The sequence below is a fragment of the Taudactylus pleione genome, unplaced genomic scaffold (assembly GCF_031769625.1).
Source record: "Taudactylus pleione unplaced genomic scaffold, aTauple2 ptg000006l, whole genome shotgun sequence".
Classification (NCBI taxonomy): Eukaryota; Metazoa; Chordata; class Amphibia; order Anura; family Myobatrachidae; genus Taudactylus; species Taudactylus pleione.
The window spans coordinates 19,710,195-19,735,282 of record NW_028284409.1 but is presented as its reverse complement, the minus strand read 5'-3'; the positions used below and the strand labels follow the sequence as shown (position 1 = coordinate 19,735,282).

At 37.8% G+C, this 25,088-nt stretch overlaps 1 protein-coding gene across 1 annotated transcript in view; it reads left to right on the top strand.

Moving 5' to 3' along the window:
* The window catches only part of NMBR (neuromedin B receptor), a 376,875-nt gene extending 365,368 nt beyond the window's left edge, over positions 1 to 11,507 (top strand). The window contains exon 3 of the mRNA XM_088451744.1: positions 11,109 to 11,507. Coding sequence (XP_088307870.1) covers positions 11,109 to 11,507 — 399 coding nt within the window. The remainder of the gene's footprint in view (positions 1 to 11,108) is intronic.
* The last annotated feature ends 13,581 nt before the right edge of the window (positions 11,508 to 25,088 follow it).

The following is a 25,088-nucleotide window of genomic DNA, read 5'->3' as shown; positions in this document are numbered from 1 at the left end:
TGGCCCAAGTTTTGTTAAGAACCTATAAATACCTTCTCTTATGATAAAAATTTAAACAATAGACAGAAGGTGGTTAATGGTTGGAGACTTGATCGAGGAGAAATTGTGAACAAAACATTTAAAAGTTTTAGGGAATAGAAACACCTTTTAAATGGCAAAGGGTTACTAGATAAAAAGCATGGAGGGGCTCGAGAGAGAGGATTGAGACTACTCATTCTTGCTTACTAATGGGTATCAATAGTTGGGTTCTCCTAGTAACAACTATCCCTCTGAGGATTTTTTAGAGAGGAGATGCAGATGTCTACATATAAACCAGTGCAGTATGGTAACAGAAAAATCTTTCTTAAAAGAGAAAAAGAGAACCAGAGACAAAGAGGTAAAAGAGGGGGTAAAAATTCCTTACAAAAAAAGGGCACTCCAATAATAAAAGAACCATATATAACTGGAATATTTAATCTGTCTAAATTAGCTTTATCAGGACCACAACAAAGTTTATTACAGAAAGGATTGTCCTTATATTAACACCCATCTCCAATGATGGGTGTTAATATATTTAATGTGTAAATGGATCTCAACCAGTATATATGAAAAATGACCCTTAAAAGACATTTTATCAGAAATTATGATAAATCCTCCACACCCTTGAAAAATTGGGAAGCTGAGAAGATAAATTTGTCTTCTGGTTTAAAGAAACAAAGTACATACTATCCTTTTGAATCAAGGGGTTCATATATAGATCAATTAGTTAAGAAAGATCTGGACAAATTAAGTGATACATATAAGATTAAAGAGAAAAATCTAACCCTAGAAGAGAGCCATGCTTTGAAACATTCTACCCATATGTTACAGATTTTAGAAAAGTTAAAGTGGGATGAGAAGTATAAGTAGCGGACAATAGACATTCAGTCTCTGTATACAGTACCTCAATCCCAGATGAAAAAGGGCTAGAGAGTATAAAAGAGTTATTGCTAAGTGATCCAGATATGGAAATAAAAAGGATAGATTTTTTATTAAATGTATATGATTTGTGTTACAACACAATTACTTTATGTTCCTGGGAGATTTTTATGCCCAAATATGCGGGCCAGCGATGGGGACGATTTGTGCCCTGAGCCTAGCAAATTTATATTTAGGAGAATGGGAAAATAAATATATTTATAGCAATAACCCATTTTCAATGAATAAAGCACTATATAAACGCTACATAGACAATATAATGATTGTGTGGCGGGGGTCACAAGAGCATTTTTTGAAATTTGTAGAATACCTCAATGTTAAGGAATTTAATTTGGGGTTTACATCCAACTTCCAGGAAAAAGAGATAAAGTTCCTAGTTCCTTAGTACAAAAAACTGTAAGGGATATAATAGAAAAATGAATACCTTTACTTATTTTAAACCAGTCGATAGTAACAATTATTTAGACTATGAAAGTTGCCATTTTGGGAAATGGAAAAAGAACCTACCTTTCTCACAGCAGTTAGACTTACACGTAACTGTAATAATAAAGAGAAATTTGAAGAACAATCTTAAGTATATTTATCCGAATTTGCAGAAAAAGGTTATCCTCGGTCTTTAATTAATTGAGCGGTGGAAAGAGCAAGAAGCCTAGATCGGAAAGAACTATTAGTTTATAAAGATAGTAAAGAGAGGATAACTGACAAGTTAAAATGTCCATTTGTAACCCAATATAATACCTGTAGCGATGAAATTAGAAACATTTTAAATAATACTGGTATCTAATAAAGTTGGACCCTGTGTTGTCTCCATATATAAGTAGTGTTTAGAAGAGCAAGAACTCTTAAAAGTTATTTGTCATCAAGCCTGTTACCGATGACAGGGGACCCTAACAAACTGAATGTATCTACCTCATTTTTAACTAAAACTGAAGGTTTTTTATTTGTGGTAGTTGCAAAGTCTGCCCCCATGGCTTAAAAGGAAAAAAAAACATTTACCGATAACAGTACAGGGAAATAATATAAAGTGAAAGGGTTAATTAATTACAATACCACATATGTTGTGTATATGTTGATATGTGATTGCAGTCAAAAATATGTGGGAAAGACTTAGAGGACACTAAAAGTTAGGATTTTAGAGGTTATGAGGAATGTGAAGAACAGTGTCGATAACCATAGTGTCCCAATACACTTTAAACAGAGTCAAAATAGTAACCCACAAGCAATGAAATATATGGGTCTGGAATATGTTGTTCTCAACCAAAGAGGGGGTGATAGATTGAATCTTTTAGTCAAAAGAGAAATATATTGGATTATAACTTTAAATACTTTACATCCCTTTGGTTTGAATGAAGAGTTTGAAATTATCCCCTTCTTGGAATGAGAATTTCTTGGGAAAAGGGAAAACAACTTTTTTTTAAATACTTCGGTTTATTAAATTACTTTGGTTTATTGAATTAGCATATATTTTCTGGAAAGAGGATGTTATAAAACTGGATGTGATATATTTTTTAGCATTATTATTTTATATATTATATGTATTTACCGCATCCTAAGTGAATTTACAATGGTATAACAATGTAAGATAAATAGTGTACACCTTTTTATATAAATATATATTTTTTAATATATTTGTTTTAGATTGCAATCATGCTGCTGAGTATAATTGTATATAATTTTAAATCTATGAGACTGATAGTGTGCGTTATGCTTATGAATCAGGTTTATAAAGAATTAGTTATTATGTATCTATGTACTGTATGTTTGTGAGATAGATGATGTTTTATTATATTGAATAAGGTTTATAAGGAAACTGTGATTATGTAACCTTCTAAATGGATTGTGTATGGCTGCACACATGATTTTTATGAAGCTAGGGATTGGCCATCCGTTTCATACAATGGGAGAGCGGAAGACGCTAGGCCTGCCCTCTAACGAAGTCCCAATGACAAAATGTGTAGGGGCGTGGCCTAGTGTATGGACACTGAGTCGCATGTGTATCCTGTGGAGCATACCATGGTGGATGTACCAACAAGGATATTATATGACCATATGACCTAAGGTACAACATTGGATACATTACTTTCTGTTTGATGGCACTCTGATACTTTATAAACTGTTATGAGCACTGAGAATATTGTGATATGTAAAAAATAATATCTCTATACTATAACATAATACACTGATATGATCACTATTTAGTGATGATGTGATATATGGGTTGGTAATACCACCTTATTATACAATTGTTGAGATATTTACAACAAATTTTGAAACAGTGTGTGAAGAGACTAGAGTGCGCAAAGTGTGATCAGAGCAGCTAAGGTATTCTGTGTCTAAAGGAGTTCTCCTCACCTCCACCAAACAGAATATGCAAAAAAAAATAGAATAGACACAGCTCACCAGCGCAATCACATAAATAAAATAGTGAATGTCATTCTAAAGGTAAATGATGTTAGACTTAAATCCTTTTTTTCATATGGTAGTCCTCAAAAGAATAGGATTCTTGGTCCGATCTTTTCAATGGTCAGTCGTCATGAACCCCCAAGAAAAAATAGAAAGGGGTAAATATAGTGTAACACAATTTAATGATCCAATATTAAAACATAATACAAACAACCAAAATGACATGGACTGATGAATCCCCCAACAGCTGAATAGGTAACAATTACCAGATCTCAGGAAAAAACTTGCATCAAACAGTCCTTTAGGAACAGTAGATGGTATGTTCACCAACAGGTATTCAGGATCCACAGCCGGCTAGGATTCCTTTTTGTCACCAATATTCAATCAGCAGGGTCCTCAGTCCATAAACACCGACGCGTTTCCACCCCTGTCCTGGGGTCTTTTTCAAGGTGCAGCAGCAAGCAGAATGACTTAAACTGCTAAAAAACATTCTATATATACCCAGACTAACCTATCACATCAGCGCTAGCACAGCTGGTTCCTATACATGAATTGACTACAAATCCCATGAACCCCTGCTGTGCTAGGCCTATCAATAAGGAGCTAATCGTCTTAATGGAGTCCTACATAAACTTGGGGCATCCGGTATTAGTTTCTATAGCATATGACATGGAATACAGACTTTAATTCTCTACAATAAAAAGGGAATGATATCAATCATCACAGAAATATAAAAATAAAACCATAAATAAAAACAGGACCTTAAAATCAATAATAAAGTGCCCAGTGCAAATGAGTGAGTAAAAAAACTTATAGAAACCATTTAACTTCAAAGTTGAGATTTAACCCTCCAGGCTTCAATGTATTAAATTCATATATTTTCTGCATTTCCAGCTTAGCTAATTGACTCGCCAAATCCCTTTGTCTCCAGTTGCCTTTTACCCAAGTCAACCCCACAAATCTTTTTATACCCGAGGGTGAGCAATTATGATGAACTTTAAAATGGTTGGACAATGCATGCGTCTCTAGCCCTTTCCTAATGTTCCTTAGGTGCTCACTAATCCGCACCTTAAGTGGCTTACTGGTACGGCCTATGTAAAATAGGCCACAATTACATTCAATCGCATAAATTACATTGCTGGTGTTACATGTTATAAATTCTCTGATCGGGTTATTTTTCCCATTTATCTCAATTTCAGTTGTTTTCATGGTTCCATTTCCAGAAATATGTCTACTTCCCAAACATAACCCACAGCGAAAGAAACCTTTCAATTTAATGGTTGCAACAGTTTTCTTCTTGGGTAAAGCACTTTTTACCAGAGCCGATTTAATAGTAGGTGTCTTTCTGTAAATACATTTGGGTACTACTGGTAATAGTGTACCAATCACTGGATCCTTTTGAAGGATTTTCCAATGTTTCTTAAGAGAATTTTCTATTAATTTAAATTGACTACTGTAGGAAGTGATTAAAGCCCATGCATAATCTGTCATTTAAGGAAAGAACGGCGCTTAAAGAACTAAAGGATATATCGGAAATAGTTATCAAACCCGCCGATAAAGGTGGAGGAGTGGTGATCCTAGATAGGATCAACTACGAAAAAGAAGTGTTTCGACAACTAGATGATCAAATAACTTACTTGAAAGTGAGATCTGATCCCACGACAAGAATTTTAGTGAAGTTACAAGAACAGATAAACAAATACAAGACTAATGAAGTCATTAAAGATAGAGAAGGTGAATTTTTAATGGTGAAAGATCCTACTATTCCAGTTCTTTATATACTCCCTAAAATTCACAAGGACTCCCTCAATCCACCCGGAAGACCGATAGTCTCTGGAGTAAATTCAGCTACTTCTAACCTATCTGAGTTTATAGATTTCTACCTGCAACCTTTGGTAGTCACAAATAGGTCTCATTTGAAAGATACCAAAGACCTTTTAAATAGACTGGGGTCAATCCAATGGGAGGAAGGTATGACGATGGTTACAGCAGACGTCCGGTCGTTATATACCATCATTAACCATCAAGATGGGTTAAAAGCTATCACTATGTGCTTACAAAAAAGTGAGTTACAACCAGGTTAACAGAATTTTATTACTGAGGGAGTGGAGTTTATTTTAAATAATAATTATTTTAACTTCGATGATGCTTTTTATATACAAAAAGTAGGGACAGCGATGGGCACCAGGTTCGCACCAAGTTATGCAAATATTTTTATGGGGGAATGGGAGAATGAAGTGATATGGAACCCTAACCCATATAGTGCGAACTTGGTGTCCTGGCTTAGATACATCGATGATGTATTTTTTATATGGAAGGGGAGTCAGGACCTTTTAAAGGAGTTTTTTAGATATTTAAATGATAATATTTTAAATATTGAATTTACTTTTGTAGCCAATGAAAATACTGTCAATTTTTTGGATGTGACGATATTTATTGATAATAATTGTCTAAACACCAAAAACTATTCAAAACCTACAGATTCGCAGTCTTATATACAAGCAGATAGCTGCCATCATTCCAATTGGATACACTCAATCCCAGGCAGCCAATTGAGACGATTGAAGCGAAATTGTACCAATACAGATACTTATTTGGCACAATCGAGAGAGATGGTGTCTAATTTCAAATTGAGTGGTTATCAAGAACAGAAAATAAATGGTGTTCTGAAGGTAGTAGACCAAATTCCAAGAGAAGATCTTTTGAAAGATAAATTAAAGGTTGAAGATTCAGGAGTGTATGAATGGGCTTTCATCACTTCCTACAGTAGTCAATTTAAATTAATAGAAAATTCTCTTAAGAAACATTGGAAAATCCTTCAAAAGGATCCAGTGATTGGTACACTATTACCAGTAGTACCCAAATGTATTTACAGAAAGACACCTACTATTAAATCGGCTCTGGTAAAAAGTGCTTTACCCAAGAAGAAAACTGTTGCAACCATTAAATCGAAAGGTTTCTTTCGCTGTGGGTTATGTTTGGGATGTAGACATATTTCTGGAAATGGAACCATGAAAACAACTGAAATTGAGATAAATGGGAAAAATAACCCGATCAGAGAATTTATACCATGTAACACCAGCAATGTAATTTATGTGATTGAATGTAATTGTGGCCTATTTTATATAGGCCGTACCAGTAGGCCACTTAAGGTGCGGATTAGTGAGCACCTAAGGAACATTAGGAAAGGGCTAGAGACGCATGCATTGTCCAACCATTTTAAAGTTCATCATAATTGCTCACCCTCGGGTATAAAAAGATTTGTGGGGTTGACTTGGGTAAAAGGCAACTGGAGACAAAGGGATTTGGCGAGTCAATTAGCTAAGCTGGAAATGCAGAAAATATATGAATTTAATACGTTGAAGCCTGGAGGGTTAAATCTCGACTTTGAAGTTAAATGGTTTCTATAAGTTTTTTTACTCACTCATTTGCACTGGGCACTTTATTATTGATTTTAAGGTCCTGTTTTTATTTATGGTTTTATTTTTATATTTCTGTGATGATTGATATCATTCCCTTTTTATTGTAAAGAATTAAAGTCTGTATTCCATGTCATACACTATAGAAACTAATACCGGATGCCCCAAGTTTATGTAGGACTCCATTATGATGATTAGCTGGATGTTAATTCACAGCTAAGTATTAAAGATGTGAAGATACAGGATTTTATTATAAAGGAGTCCTGAGCCACTCCGTCAACTATCCGGAAGGGATTCTCCGCATATAATACAGCGTTGGCGTCCTGATCGTCATGGAGATGGCTTCCATAGCAACAAAAACAAAGAAATTGTAAAGGAGTCCCCGGCTACTCGGGTAACTACCCGGAAGTGACGTTCCGTATGGAATACAGAGATAGCGCTCAGATTGTTATGGAGACGGTTCCCATAACAACAGAACATATTAGGAAAGGAACAAATCCAGCAATAATGGGATGACTATGGAGGCCTTCTGGTTTGACGTAGGGGAGGTTTGTCTCCTTATTGATAGGCCTAGCACAGCAGGGGTTCATGGGATTTGTAGTCAATTCATGTATAGGAACCAGCTGTGCTAGCGCTGATGTGATAGGTTAGTCTGGGTATATATAGAATGTTTTTTAGCAGTTTAAGTCATTCTGCTTGCTGCTGCACCTTGAAAAAGACCCCAGGACAGGGGTGGAAACGCGTCGGTGTTTATAGACTGAGGACCCTGCTGATTGAATATTGGTGACAAAAAGGAATCCTAGCCGGCTGTGGATCCTGAATACCTGTTGGTGAACATACCATCTACTGTTCCTAAAGGACTGTTTGATGCAAGTTTTTTCCTGAGATCTGGTAATTGTTACCTATTCAGCTGTTGGGGGATTCATCAGTCCATGTCATTTTGGTTGTTTGTATTATGTTTTAATATTGGATCATTAAATTGTGTTACACTATATATACCCCTTTCTATTTTTTCTTGGGGGTTCATGATGACTGACCATTGAAAAGATCGGACCAAGAATCCTATTCTTTTGAGGACTACCATATAAAAAAAAGGATTTAAGTCTAACATCATTTACCTTTTGAATGACATTCACTATTTTATTTATGTGATTGCGCTGGTGAGCTGTGTCTATTCTATTCTATATTTTTTTTTGCATGTTGAGATATTTACACCTATTCTGTTCAGTTTTGTTACACGGGCGTTATCTATGATTAAGCATGAACTAAATCAATTAAATTTAGGTGTATCAATTAAAGTATGCTCATACATAACTTTTTTGAACATTATGTTTTATTAATAACATGGACTATTCAATCGTGACAGTCCTATATTTATTTTTGCTCTGACTGTGTGCCAGTGCGGAATACCCTTTCCCTACTATTCTAGAATCTACAGCCATACATTACCTGATTTGCCCAATCTCATCCGATCTTGGAAGCTATACAGTAATAGGACTGGTTAGTACCTAGATGGGAGACCACCAGGGAATACCAGGTGCTATAGGTTAAAAGAAGTTATTTGGAACTAGGAGGCACATGGTTGAGCAATTTTTGGTGCGACAACTTTACTTGTAATGTGTCATTGGGCTACCAAATCTTAAAGAAATTTGTTAATTTGAATTAAAAATTTATGTTCAGTGGATTTAGGTTCTATATATACGCCAGATAATCTATATATTAGTGTTAATTAACACATGAATTTTACAATTCACAATGTAAGTTTGTTGGCTGCAGGTGAATAATATACTATATCTGTGAGCATTAACGACTATATATAGGTACCATATAATTTTACTGATATTCTTTAAAGGTTAAATTTGAATAGTTTTATGAATATTCATAAAGAGTGCCTCAGCACTCTTCTTGCTTAAATTCACTACTGCTAAATGATCAAAGCAAGGACTACTTTCCACGACTTGCCAACTAATTACTTGTTATTTGCTGAATGTGGAGGTGTGTCCTGAGAATGCAGGGCTGTAACTAGGAGTGTGCAAGATGCATTGGGGTGGCACCATTGCTGTCCAATTGCCTTTCATCTAGCTAGCAGGATGCCTGAGGATGCTCCAGGCAGTTCCTGTGCTAGTGCCCCCCTTTTGCACAAATTCTTGCACTCAGGGAGACAGTGCTGCTTTCTAATGGCACTGTCATAATGCACTGCTTTCATAATGTTGCAATGATCAAGATGTTTGAAAACCCTTTGTTAGGCTTCTCTCCCAGCCTTTGACTTTATGTGAACTGTCCAGCAAGACTCCATTTCAAAAAATGTTTGCAAAACTGCATGCCCAAAAACTTACATAAAGTAGGATTTTGAACTGCCAGTTCAATAGCCTTATTTTATCTGCTGTGATTACATGATTGCTGCTGTTGGGAAATTTCGGATGTAACATTATTAGGCAGTTATGCAAAGGATTTTGGCAGCCAGTAATTTATACTGAATAGAATTGCCACTGACCCATGAATGTTGTGTGTAGATAAAGGATACAGGGGGAAGGGGGAGATGTATTATAGGCAATTGTGGTATCAGCGCATGTTATGTGCACTAATACTGCTTCTCCCCCATGTATTATTGTGGTGTTGGGTGGTAAATGACACGCTATGTGCCCCTGTCATTATCAGCGTGGTTCCACCCAATGTATGAATGGTCAGCTGCACTGCCCGTTCCGACAGCTGCAGTTATCGATTTCTACAGCTGCAGCTGTTATTCCCATATCACCACAACAGGGACAGCATTGTTCCTGGCTGTTGTGGCTACCGGCTCTGGGCTGCACTAGAGAACATGCAATGCTTTAGAGATCTCATAAATGTTCAGTGGAGCTGGATGGGAGGTACAGTAAGACACAATGCATCAGTACTACGCTGATGCAGGGGTGGATCTAGACTCTTCTTTTAGCATGGGGCAATTTAATGATTAATTCTGATGCCTCCTCTTTCCTATACTGGCTCCTTAATTTATATATGTCTATGTATTCAGTGAATACACAGTTTTAGCACCAGCAGTTATCTTCCTGCTCCCCCTCCCTCTGTCCTTTGGCAGCAGAAGCCATTTACACCCTCCCCTCTGTGGTGGGGAAGAAGTAGTAATTTCCCTGCTCCCCCCTGCACTTTCCTTGGGCAACAGTAGCCATCAACCTCCCTCCCCTCTGTGCTGGGGCAGAAGTAACCATCTCCCTGCTCCCCCCTTCCAATGTCATTGGGCAACAGAAGATTGCCACCCCCCTCCCCTCTGTTCTGGGGCAGAAGCAGCAATATTCCTCCCCCCCTGCAATTGTCCTTGGGCAGCAGAAGCCATCCACCCCTTCCCTTCTGTGCTGGGGCAGAGCCATCTCCCTCCTACCCCTTCCCCTCAGCCATCTCCCTGCTCCCCCCTCCCTCTGTCTGAGGGCAGAAGAAGGCATTCCCCCCCTCTGTACATGGGCAGAAGCAGCGGGGTAGGAGGGAGGCTGTAATGTCTCCCTACAAAGTGCCAGTAGTCGAAGACAGCACCTCTGTGCAGGGATGACAGCCCTCAGTCAGTCCTGCAGTTGCAGCAGGGTGTGCAGGGAGCCAGCTGTGATCTCTCCCTCACCGGCTCCCTGATGACAGCCTGTCATGAAACACCCTCAGACTTTGATGCGGCATGATTACACAGTGGCTCCCATGACAACACAGGGTGCTGAATGAGGATAAGGGGAGGGGGAGGGCACACACAGTGATGTGGAAAAGAGAGATTAAAAGGACGGACTGTGCTGGGGTGGGCAATCACTCCTATTGCCCCCCCCTGGATCCACCACTGCACTGTTGCTATGTGTGCTCTGGCGGGGATCACTGGAAGGGGGAGTTTTCACTCCCCCACTCCATCAGATGATTGACATGTTATAACATCTCATTGGTACTGCTTCCTGCTTTGCCTCGGAAAAGCAGGAAGAGTTACAGAATCATGATCTGTGCCGCTATAATACATCCCCCAAAGGACCCCAACTGATCTTCATCATGGTCATAGAGTATATTTGTAATGTAATCATATCCCCTGCCTCCAAGGGTGTCATATAGGGGACTTTGTCTTGATTTATCTGACTTGTGACAGATTCTATGTACAGTATGTGTGATTCCATATGGTTTCAGTATATAAAAAAATGCTATTTGATGTGTTGCTAAGTGGTGTGAGGACAATTTTGTGTTATTTGCCCATGGCCCAGCATTTCTCTAGTACAGCCCAGCTATTAATGACTATGCAATTCATAGCATATAGCAGTCAGAATATTAGTTATATACATAGATTTTAATAATAGAATACTTTTCTTTTTGCAGATGGAGACCCGAAAACGTCTTGCAAAAATTGTCCTTGTGTTTGTTGGCTGCTTTGCACTTTGCTGGTTTCCAAACCACGTGTTATATATGTACCGTTCATTTAACTACAATGAAATTGATCCTTCTTTGGGACATATGATCATCACCTTAGTAGCCCGTGTCTTGAGTTTTTCTAACTCATGTGTAAACCCTTTTGCACTTTATTTGCTCAGTGAAAGTTTTAGAAGACACTTTAACAGCCAACTTTTCTGTCGGAGAAAGAAGCGTCATGAGAGGTCTACCAGTTACTTGCTTAATTCATCTGCAATTCGAATGACTTCTCTGAAGAGCAATATTAAAAATACAGTGACCAGCACTTCACTCTTCAATGGTCAAAGTCGCCAGGAAGTATCCTTATAATTTTTAAATAATAATAATGATAATGAGAATCCTGGATATTATAAATATCAACCTGATAATAAGTAAATATTATTGCAAAGTAACAAAAAATAAACTGTTATGTAAAATTAAGGTTTGTGGAAGTATTTGGAAATTGTGAAGGAAAAAAAAGTGAAATGTATTTTCCAAAGTCTGCATAACATTTTAATTTTAAAGTAAATACTGTTTATTAACTTCCTTAAAATTGCAAGCTTCTTAATTTAACTTTGTGTTTTAATATTTTTTACAGAGTCTAAAAATGTATCCAAAAGTTATTATAAAACAAAACCAAAAATCCTCATTAGTTTAATTGTTTAGGAAACATTTTTCTCTTGGTTGTGTAAAGCAAAGCTTTTGCAGTGTTTATTTTATATTTACTGCACATTTTTCAAATTAACACAATCATTACAATATTGATTGAAGGTTAACATTTTGCAAAAGTCTATCAGTATATTTGCTGAGATGTCATTATTATCTTGTACGTCATTGACTAGAGGAACTAGGAATTGAAATATTGATAAAGTATAAACAATACAAATTAAAAACTAATTGAACTTAGGTACAACATTTCAAATGTTACACTAGTAGTATATGGTATTAAATGTTACCAGTTCTACTGCAACCACACCACAGAGCAGAATAATTGACCATTGTCTGAGCTCTGTTTATAGACTATATATGAAATGTGTATTTACAATTACAGTGTGAAATGGAACTACTGTACACACAAATGCAAAGCATAAGTAAAAGTTGTATTGTATGTTGCCTCTCTAAAACTCCTCACCTCTGCGTAACACCAGTTCTGCTTGTAACATTTTGCAGCAAATATGCTCATCTTTATATAAACCCATCACAATCAATTGTTCTATTCTTTTTAACCTCTTAATTAGAAAGGTCTTGAGTAGCTCCTCAGTGTAGTGTGCTGTTTCACATGTCTGTCTGGAGGATGGGCAAGAAGCTGATATTTTCAAATCAAAGATTATTGCCGATAACTGTTAAGAAGGTGAGCTCATTGCAATGACAATAAACTTCATGTGATTGTATAGATCCCCTCCATTTAAACCATATATTTATTGTGCAGTGTGATTTCTAGACTATACAAAGGAAGGCTATACAGTATATGTATGATGCATATGTAGAAATTATATTTAAAAAATAAATATATGTATATATATCAAAATACAATTAACTAATCCAATATAGATGATAATTAATATCTGTTTGTACTATTGCTATCCATAATAAAATGCTTTCCCCCTTATAAAAAAACATTAAAGCTCTTCCCAACTCCTGTTCCCAGTGGACACTCCATGATTTACATTGAAGTAATGTAATATATTGAGATGATACCTTTTTTGGATGTAACAACTACTTGCCAACACAGAAAAACGTTTTTGGGGATGTAGTCATAATCCTGGCTGTGGGGATGCCGACGTTCAGAATGCCACCTGGAGTCACGACACCAGTCAGAATCCCAGCACCAGCATCCCAACCACTGGTATCCTGACTGTAAGTAGTGGGGTTAGGGGGAGTGATAGGGATAGTGGTTAGGGTTATTCACTACGGGGAGGGTTAGGTTTAGGCACTGGGGGTAGGGTTAGGTTTAGGCTGCGGGGGGTAGGTTACGTTTAGGCACTAGGGGGAGAGGGTTAGGTTTAGACAGCTGGTAGGGAGGGTTAGGGCTAAGGAGAGGGGAAGGGTTAGGATACTTATAGACATGTGACAGTGTCCTAACCCTGTCGGGATGCTGGCATCTGTATTCTGACAGCCGGGATACTAAGCACCAGCATCCCGTACCCAACCCCTTTTTTGGTTTCTGACTAATCATAGCAAAGTTGCGCCATGTTTCTGATGTCCTGGTCTGCCATTTGCATCATGAGTCCGCAATGAGAAAGTTTCCATCAGCAATAGTGTTTTTATTACATTTTCCAAATGGTATAAAAGCTATTAAACAGAGAAATTACACATTAAGTTAAAGTTCAACAGCACAAATGTTCATAGTGTACTTCTGATACCATCTTTGCTGTGGGACAACAAACACACTGTTTGTTCCCCTGCGATTGATGAGAACTGGTGCTGGGAATACTTTGGGGTTGCACATGTGCATTTCAAGTCTCAGGTCTGAAATTTGGAAGTGACTACTGTACATCTCCAGGACAGCTCTGTATTAGAAAAGCTGACTGACTAGAAGATTTGATATATACCAGCTCAAGTTAATGCCAGTAAGCATAAGTAGACATGGTGAGATGATCACAAATTAATCTATCTTTGACATATAGGTAAATAAATGATTAAACATTTTAAACATTCATGGCCTGCCCAAACTGTAGGTATTTTGCTTATATCATTATGTTTCTGTTAAAAAATATGATTACAGCTATATTCCTGATGTCTTCAACAACACCTGTAAAACAAAATGGTAGTAATTTTAAAAATCACCTGCTCATAACATAACATACTGTAGCTCCAATGGTTGATTGGTTAGCCTTTCTGAAGCTTGTTCTCAAAACCTACAGTACTCACCCAGTGTATTAACATAAATGTTGTTTATAGTAGTTGCCATAGTACCATATATTTTACAAATGTCATAATCAGTAACTACTGCTGAATTTAAACTACTTTGGGTCATTTGACAGACTCCAACAATTACCACATCATCAAACATCATCTAGAAGTTTGTATCCAAACCTGTGAACAAGGCAGTAGTACCATTTCCCTTGTTCTGTATATTGTAAATAGAGCCTGATTCAGCAGCTGTGCAATATTGTACAACTAATATGCTTATCTAGCAGTAGGCATCTTGTGTACATAGATGCTTCCTTACAGCATTGCAGATCCAAGTGTTGCATCCTAAGAAGCAGTATCAGATCTTCTGCAAGACCATTGGCAATCTGAGTAACCCTGAGGTTAACATAAAATGGAAGCTGCTCAAATCAATTTGGCAATACTCTTCAGGTGCATGAAGGGGAGGGGTCATACTAAACAGAAAAACAGAAAGGGGAGCATCCCCTAGATATCCCCCAGCACACTAAATTGTACCTGCAACAATACTTGAAAATTGTATGGTAATAGAAATTCTGAGATATTTGTTGCATGCATTTATAAGTACATGATAAGCTGCCATGCCACTCTATGGCTTCTCTGATACTGGCAGTCCCTACTCTGCATGATAACAGAACCCTCTCTGGGCCATGTTATTATCTGTTGTAAGGCCTCATGATAAATACAGAAATACATCCAAATTGAGAGCCCGCTTACCTGGGAGTCACCCCTGGGAACTCCAACTAGCACTACAAGAGCCAGCATTCCCTCCAAATGCTGGTTCATTTATGCCTCTCAAAACAGCAAACATAAAATGGAAGCTGCTCAAATCAATTTGGCAATACTCTTCAGGTCCCTGAGATTACTAAAATATAACTTTTATTAATTATGAATAAAAACTTTTAGAAATCCCAGCAGAAATATTAAAATTAAACATTAGCCAGTGCTTGGTTTTAACAGCAGAGCTAATAATACTAGAGACACATAAACAGAGACAAATACACAAATTAGGGATCATGTCGACATTTATCATGCAGACACCAATGAAATGTCAACATGATTAGAATGTTGACAAAACAATGTGTCCCTGTGCAGCGGCTATACTTACCAGGCAGCGGAGCTTTGGCGGCATCTTCTGGGTCCAGTGGTCAGGTGATTGTGACTTCTTGGTGTTGTGACTTCTTGGTGTCATGTAGTGTCTCTGACCCTCTCTCTCCATTCCTGCAGCCTAATCTTAACCTTCCCATCCCATGTTATTCTGCAAATGACAACATGTTCTTTGTTGACATTTCAATAATGCCAATTTCATAACTGGTGACTTTGTGGTGTTGACATTATGATTGTTGACATTTCAAATGTCAACATAGTGACTGCATCCCCTTTTATTGTACTATTGAATAGTCTTTAATATATTTTCTATTAGAGATTGGTATTGACCACTGCCAAATTCTGATTTACTTAATTCCTCTTATAGTAACATGTTGAATTGTCCACGTCTATGATGTAAGCCATATTAACCAATCAGATTCTGAGGAAGATGTATAAAACATAAAGAGCACAAGTAGATAAGTTGCTCATACCAAACCAATCAGCTTCTAACTATTTAGAAACTATGCTGTATAAAACAATAAATTGCATCTGATTGGTTGCAATGGACAACATCTCCAATGGTCCTCTTTAGAAAGTTTGATACATCCTCCCCTCTATCATTTTGTTGATTATTTAAAATAAAATGTGTTACTAATGTTCACAACACATGTATGCACACTGTCCCAAGTTATTAGGTAAAAGCATAAATCTGTTCTGTGCTTGCTATAAGATTAAGGGGTAAATTTACTCAAGTGAGAGTTTTAGAAATGGAGATGTTGCCTATAGCAACCAATCAGATTCTACTTAACATTTAACTAGCGCCGTTTAGATGATAATAGCTAGAATCTGATTGGTTGCTATGGGCAACATCTCCACTTCTAAAAACTCTCACTTAAGTAAATTTACCCCTAAAAGTGTGTTTTTTAAGTTTTAATTGAATTTTGGAAGGGGGCAGCTTTCCAATCAATCTTTGTTGTAATCGACCAATGTTAAAACTACTGTATTTTATATTGGACGTTATACTTTAAGATGTATTGTACTTAAATTGGATTTAGCTTATACTTTAAGATGTATTGTGCTTAAATTGGATTTAACTTGGATGTAAATTATACTTTAAGATGTATTGTGCTTAAATTGGATTTAACTTATTCCTTAAACTTAATGTCTAGAGAGTAGGAATACTTTAAGTAAGAGAGCATAATATGCAGCGAAGGCAGTATTTGTGGACATACAGTATAGATATGTACTCTATCTGTATAGAGACATACAGCAATGGTAATGATAATGGAGCTAGAAAAAAATCTAAAAATAAAACACAGGGTCTTTAAAGTACTTTGATTTTACTGCTGGCATGACATTTTAGACAAAGAATAATTGTATATAGTGTAAAAAGGCTCAGTATGCATCGCTGACACCATTTTGCTAGCACAGTAGTACCATTATCTAAACAGGCATTACATACAGCTATTTGATGTGTGATGGACTTCAACTAATAATAGATTTTTCTGCTAAATTACAGCCTGCAGTAGCTCTTTGTTTTTCTACAATTTGCTATAAAGCAATAGTTAACTTACATTAGTGACTTTCTCAATGATCTGCTTATCTGCTTATCAAGATGTTTATAATACACCTTGGGAAGGCAGGTTCTCGCCACCAGACCCTGACTCCTCATTAGTCATTATATGTCAGCGGTAATTAGGTAGGATTAAACACGAACTACGCAACTGACATGTTCTATTCATCCAAAATAAACGTGATCTATCTATACTCAGCACCCTGTATTCCAAATTGTACACTGAAGCATCAACACATTTAATGGCAATATTCATAATTGCAGAATTTTATATTGTGGTGTGTACAATAAAAAAAATGACTTCATTATAAAATCTATAAAATGCGACTGCAATGTAAGGGCAATCAAGAAAAATTATTGAATTTATTTTCAACAAAACAACCCCTTTAAAGAAGAATTATGTATGATTTATTATGAACATTTTATAACAAGAAAATAAGTCAATTTCATTGTAATAGGTGCACAATTCATTCATTGTTCATTCTTTCTATGTGTATTGTGTATATTAAAGAAATTGGCCTAATGGAAATAATTTACCATGTACCCATGTTCAGTGTGACATACATTAAATGACTTATTGATTGCTGTCGCTATTTACTAGAGCATGATGTTTAAATATTTGCATGCAACTTATCCTATTAAGTGGACTAATAGAATGTTAGTTTGTTTTGCAAGCCGATGATGTGTTCATAAAAATTGTCAGTAACGCTACAGTTTATATTCTGTAGTATATTGCATTGTGGTATTGTAAACTTGTAAAACACTGGTTCCTACATATATACTGAATTGATTATAAAGAACAATTTTGTTGAAAAAATGTTATTTTTCATAATAAAAATCCATTATCATTATTCCTTTGAATTGTTGAGCATTATTTACGCATTGTGCATGTTTATTTTGAATATTTTACATATCATACATATTTACTAATCGTAAACTACTCATGCATGTACAGTAAGTGCAATTTAACAATTAAAACTGGTTAATTTATCTGCACAAAACTGTACAGTTGCTATTTATTAGAGATCTGTGCGGCCCCCTGTGTTTTTGGTAAAAATAAATAAATAAATCTGAAAATATATAATCTCTTCACTGGTCCTAAACTTGTGCAAGAATTACTCAATCCGCACAAGCACAGTAATTCTAACAAAAAGTAATTTACTCTCTGTTTGCTGTGCTAAGGAAGCACCTGTAAATATTTTGTTTATTTATTAGTCATCCATTGTTGGACAAGAGCCTGTTTGTAGATGTTTTTTTTGCACCAAGTATAAACTGGCTCAAGTGTGTACTAATGATGACTGTTACTAAAGCCAAGCGTACTAATAGGGAGCTGGCACATTGCACTAAGCATTCAATTTTGCATACAACGCATATGTGCATTTTTTAATGTGCACGCAATGTGGGAGCAGATGCGTCCAATTTACTTCCAACTTAGCATGAAGCCTATACTGTTCACTGACTACTAACATCTTCCTTGCATTCAGTTGTGCATTCACCATAAAATAGAATACAGTTTTATCAGAAAATTACTTTTATTTGTTATGGGTTTCTATCAAAAAGTGGTATTTCAGCATGAAACACATTTTACCTCAGTGCTATATTTATAGTTGTAGTTCCATTATGATATTTTATAGCCTTGGAGATGTTAATAAAGATTCTTTAGAATTCTTTTGATGTATACTTCAATAGGGCATTTATAGCGAGGTCATGGGTTAATGTATAAGCCTAAATTATATAGGATGGTTTGCTTTTAATGTTGTACTGCATATAACCATAAGACATCGCTGAAAAAATATCAGTTGTTATTTGCTTGCCAGTCTTCCAGAGCCATCTATGGAATTCAAGACTTTTGGACAAAAATTCTAGTTTGTCTCATTATAGCTTAGTATCTTCACCTACATATACTTTCTTAAAGGCTGGTTACCTCAGTGTTGATGCTACTTTTATTAACTACTACTGGAGCTGGGATACCCGGAGTTGCCAGGGTTGAAGAATGGACCTTGAAGTACATTTGCAGCATTCATGTTTTATATTGCAGACCAGTATTGGAGACCATGGAATATGAAAATGTGCTTTGAGGAAATTAGTTACTATCAGTGCAGGTGGAGTGTGAGGGGTAAATTGCAATCTCATGCAAGTTTAGCCTCTTTTTCCAACTCGCAGATTTACTAAGGGCAAACACGTGCAAACTTGCAGGAAACAGACATCAAACCTCACACGAGTTTACAAAACACAACCAAATACCCATCAGCCAAACTCGCAAGTACTATTAATTGGAAACCATACAACAAGTAAATTTACCAAGAATCGAGTTTTGAAACTCGCACGGGAAGTTTCCAAACTCTCACCAAAATAGACTTTTCAAATAGACAACCTCCTGATGTGAGTGTTTGGGCGAGCTTGCATGTGTTTGTAAGTGTTCACAGGTGTTTGCAATTACTGGGAACACAATGATGATGCCTATAAAAGGGGCTAAAGCTGCTGCATTGATTTGTGTGCAGCTAAAATGGCAGAGTTTTGTAGCACTGCTTTGAACTGCATGTGGTTGGGATTTCAGAGGCTCTATCACCAGGCTGAAAACAACCAGGAGCAAGAAATTAAGCAGGCACAGGAAGTACTGCAGGTACCACAAAGGCTGTGCATTGGCCGATGGTGAGGTCATACAGATGTTCCGGCTGAACCGTCACAACGTCGTCCATCTGTATGACCTTGTGAAACTGTGCCTAAACCCTCACACAGCACGTTCCCACTCAGGTCTGCATAAGCTTCTGGCTGTGCTGCCCTTTTTTGCCACTGGGAATTTTCAGTCTGCCACTGGGAGAGTTCTAGGAATATCCCAGTCCACATTCTCATGATACCTTACACAGGTACTGGCGGCATTTCAGCCGATAATTGAATCCTGATAAATTGGGTGGTCTTTTGTTATATCCTTCATCTAAAGAGTCAGACATTGTGCTCTGCTGCTGTCTTTTGTACATTTTGTGTTTGCAGCAGCCACTTCTGGCTGATTATGCATTAGACAGTCAGAAAGGCAGGGGACTCTGTTGAATATGGTGACAATTTGATGACAGAGAGTGGGAGGCAGATCAAGCAAATGGTCACCACCCAGCATTTCAGCTGTAAGTATCCTTACATATTCACTTTACCATGAAATGTTTCTGCTTTCTATTTTGCTGCATTTTTAGCCTAATTTCATAGTCCCTTGTTTTGGTATTTTTTTCAGTGGCACTAGTGTTAAAATGCTTATTAGGAGAAGTTGCACCTAACAATTGTTCTTTTGTACCCATGTTCTTCACAACCAATAATTTAACATGTCATTTATTGATTTTCTGGTTTGCCTAGGACAACTAGCTCAATGTTACACTTTAAATGACCTGCCTGAACTTCCTGATCCAAGCAAGGATCCGAGTCCAGCTTAGGTTTTTCCATCTGACTTAGATCCCAAAACTGAGGCAAAATGTAATCCTCCAGCTGTTGGATTCTTATGGGTTTTGGACTCTATAAAGGTCTCTGGTCATCAGTGCCATTTCACTACGGCTGTAGTGAGTGTACTGAACAGATGCTGTGTCTTGCAGGGGTGCTCTGCTCTGTTGGTCTAGGGGTACTTTGGCTGCTCTGACCCTTCATCAAGGGGCTGCTGTGTCTTTGAGGAGTGCTCTGTTGGTCTAGGGGTGCTCTGTCCATCCATAAAGGGGCTGCTGTGTCCATCAGGGGTGCTCTGTCAAGCTAAGGGTGCTCTGTGTGCTCTGTTATTCCAAGGATGCCCAGATGCTGTACCCCATACATGTATTGTGACAATGTAAGTGGTAGCGAAGTGTAATTTTCATTCACGTATTGTGACACTGTAAGTGGAACCACAGTGTAATATTCATACACATATTGTGCCACTGTAAGTGGAACTGCAGGGTAATCATAAAAAAATATTGTGATGCTGTAGGTCATTGATACCGCAGTGTAATATTTAAAATTGACGTGTGTGCTCTACCCCACTTTGTTCATGTTTGGTGATATGGAGAATGATCAATTGAGAAGAGAGCAGGAACCACATACTAGTGCTGGAGCTGCTGCCAGTGCCCCTAGTCAAGACAATACTAGTTTGTCTACGTCATCTATTAAAGCCAATTCCCAAGGGATACAGGGCTTAAGTCAGGGCATCTAAAATCAAAGAAGTAACATTTTTCATTGATAAAGAAAAAAAGACATCAAAGGAAAAGTTAGCTGCAAAAAGATATAAAATTGGAAATATGCCTTTCACCACATGAAGTAGAAAGGAAAGTGGTTTTGCCTCTTATGATGATGTAAGCCCCTCTCCCTGTAGATGTTTCAAAAAAAATTTAAATCGTTAAGGCACAGGATCAAACTGTGTGGTCAGAAATGTCACAAATCCCTGAAGAGTCTAAGTCTGTCGGCGGCTGCCATGTGTGAGCCTGACCTTTCCAATACTGTACTCGAAGAGGAGTCTCCTTCCACTACTTGTGCATCCTCTGCGAATGTGGGGATGAGCAGCACAAGTCAACATGCTAACATAGAAATTGAGGATGCTTCTGTGGAAGTACACCATGGTGAGGAGGATATTTGTGTAGCTGACACTAATAAGGATGTTGATGATGAGGATGTTGTTGATGAGGATGTTGTTTTTGCAAATTAGGCACCAGTGAAAACAGTTGTTGCCCATGATAAGGAAAAGCCCATTGTCATGCCTGGGCATAAGACAAAAAATTCCACTTCTCATGTGTGGAATTATTTCTACTAAAATCCGGACAACAATTGTTAAGCCATCATTACCCTTTGTAAATCCAGAGTAAGAAGAGGTAGGGACCTTAATCATCTCCTCTCTGTTATGTCATCTGCAGCGCATCCATCAAAAAAGGTTTTGCAAAATTCAGAAACTTCAGCTAAATAAGTAACAACAAGCAGTCAAGCATCAGATATTTCCCTTCTCTCTACTAGATACAAACACCTGTCATCACCACCAACACCTTCATCAACAATATCCTCAATCATGAAGCAATTGGTTTGCTTTGGCCCCCACAAAACAAGCTACCAATGGGCAGCTGACATTGCTGGCAATGATCTCTATGTGCACAAACTGGCTTTACAGAGGCAAGATGTTGTTGCTATCATCATCTGATTCCTCACTCTCATCAGTGTGTGACTTCACACAATATGAATTTGTCCCTGCTGGAATCCACCATAACAGGTGTCTCCATCATTTTTGGACATATTTGGTGGTAAAGGTCTTCTTCATAGAATTTGTAGTTTATTTTGCTGGACATCATTTTTCCACATTTTGAAGAAGTAGCCTCCTAAGCACATTGCTGACAAGGTTCTCAGCTGTGCTGAAAACTCTTTCTGAGTACACACTGGAGAGTGGGCAGCTCAAGTAAAGCAAAGCCAGTTTGTGCAAGGGCCTCCAAATTGCCATTTTTTCCTGTCAATAGTCAATCCGACTGTCTGACATACCTATTTGGATGCTATCACTACAAAATTTAAAATAGTCCTCAATCATTCTTTGAATGGTGACCACATCAGATGAAGTTAAGCTAGATGTCTCATCAGTTGTAGGCAATTCTTTTAGACCTGGCCATACAGTATGTCAAAACTTGGTTATGTTGACTTAGCTGCATCACCAGTAGATCTATTGGGAAAGTTTAGATTTTTCTTGGCAGAAGCACTTGCTGGGGAAAACTTAAGGACAAGCTATCGCTGCATTACGTGCCACTTGAGCTGACAATTTGTTTACTAACAGCTCTTTGCATCTCTTCAGATCTGTGATCAATTGGAAAAAATACATGACATATGACTTAAACCTAGGATCGAGCATAGTCGCTAAAATGTATTGATCTGATTGGAAGGTCCTGTCAGCCCTTGGATCCTGGTGAAGCGAATAATTGACTTGATCTACAAGTCCCACATCCTTAGCGGAATCGCTTAGTATCAGCTCCTCCTTCAGTTTCTCAAGCTGCTTTTCCAACAGTCTAATTAGGGGAATTACCTGACTCAAGCTGGCAGTGTCTGAACTCACTTCACAGGTGACTACTTTGAAGGGTTTCAGCACTTTGCACAACACGGAAAGTATTTTCAACTGAACTTGAATAAGGTACATTGCCCCTCCTTTTCCTATGTCATAGTTTGCTGTGTATATTTGGATGGCTTTTTGTTGTCCTCCATCTGCTGAAGCATATAAAAGGGTGGAGTTTAACCTTATAACTACCTCTTGCTTCAGCTGGTGGCAGGGCAAATTCAACATTTCTTGCAGGTGCTGCAATCTTCTACATGCACCTGCTGAATGGCGAAAATGTCTAGAAATTTTTCTTGCCACAGAGAGCATCTCCTGCAAGGCCATGTCATTCTTTAAAAAATTTGCACGACTAAGTTGATTGAGTGATCTAAACATGGGACATGTTGGAATTCACCCAGCTGCAATGGTCTCACAATATTGGTGGAATTGTCAGAAATTACAAATCCCAAGGAGAAATCAAATGGGCTAAGCTATTTTGCAGTGACTTTTGTTTTTCTAAAAGGTGTTCAGCAGTATGCCTCTTAGTGAAACCTGTGATACACAAAGTAGCCTGCCTCTGAATGAGCTGCTGTTTCTTAGATGCTGCTGCTGTTGGTACTGCTGAAAGCATTACACCCACCCAGTGGGCTGTTACAGTCATGTAATCTTACATTTTCCCTGTTCTGCTTGTCCACATATCTGTGTTTAAGTGGACAGTTGGTACAATGGCATTTTGGAGGACACTAATTAAGTTTTTTTTAATGTGCCTGTACAGGCTGGGAATTGTTTTCTAGTGAAGTGGAATCTAGATGGGATTTGGTGGCGGGGACACAGGATGTCAATTAACTGTCTAAAACCCATTGCATTAATGGTGGATACTGGATGCACATCTAATACCAGCATAGATGTTATGGCATCAGTGATCCACTGTGAAACTGGATGACTGCTATTGTACTTGCTCAAGAATTCTTCTGAGGAATCCTGGATAGGGGAGGACTGAGTTAGCTTAATCAAATTGGATGCAGTACTACTTCCGATCATGATTGAGGATATTGCTGATAAAGGTGTTGGTGGTGAAGATGGAAGGTGCTTGGATCTAGCAGAGAGAAGGGAGCTAGCTGATGATGGATTGCTTGTTGTTACTTTTTAGCCAAAGTTTCTGAATTTGCCAAAAACTTTGGATGGATGCGCTGCAGATAGTGTAAAAAGGAGGAGGTTACTAGATGGTTGAGGTACCTACCTCTACTTACTCTGGCTTACAAAGGATACAGATGGCTTGACAATTGCTTATCCTGGTGCATTTCCACAGAAGCATCCTCAATTTCTATGTCAGCATGTTGACTTGTGCTGCTCATCCCCACATTCGCAGAAGGCACACAAATGATGGAAGGAGGATCCTTTTTCAGTACAGTATTGGAAAGATCAGGCTCACACATGGCACCTGCCTACACACTTAGACTCTCCTCAGGGATTTGTGACATTTCTGAGCGACAGTTGGTTCCTGTACCTTAACGATTTAAATTTTTTTAAACTTCTACATGGAAAAGGGCTTACGTCATTATAAAAGGTAAAACCACCAGTCATAAATAAGGCCAAGGCCTTAGCCTTTCCTTGCCACTTTGTGTGGTGAAAGTAAAATTTCCAATTTTCTTTCTGCAGCTAACTTTCCCTTTGATTTTTTTTTTTACCACCGTAATAAGATTGGTTCTTTGATTTTAGATTTCCTGACTTAAGCTCTGTATGCCCTTGGGCATCGGCTGTAGTAGATGATGTTGTCGGACTAGTATTGTCACTGGTGGCAGCAGCTCTTTCACTAGTATGTGGTACCTTCTCTCCTCTAAACTGATCGCTCTTCATATCAACAAACACAAATTAAATGGGGGTACAGACTCACATCAAATTGTACCGAAAACTTAAATTTTTAACTTTATTTTAAACTTTGTTCTCAAATTAAATTGCATAGTCATACCGCTTATGTGAATACACTGGTGTAGAACCTACAGCGTTACAATACTTTTATGAATATTACACTGCAGTATAGCTAGCAGCATCACAGTGCTTTATATACTGTATGGATGCACTGGGGGGGTACGGCAGTCAGCGCCACAGTGCTTATATGGATACACGGGAGTTCAGCACCAAAAAAAATCTTTTAAACTCTTTTCAAACTTATTTTTTCTTTTTTTTACTTTTAGTTCCTTTTTTTTACAGCCCATGGATGGACAGAATACCCCTGGATTGGACATGCAGCCCCCCTTGGAGAGAGCACAGCACACCCTTGTTTTGGACAACAGCCAGAACACAGCGACAGCACACCCTTGGATTGGACACACAGCCCCCCTGGACAGAGCACAGCACA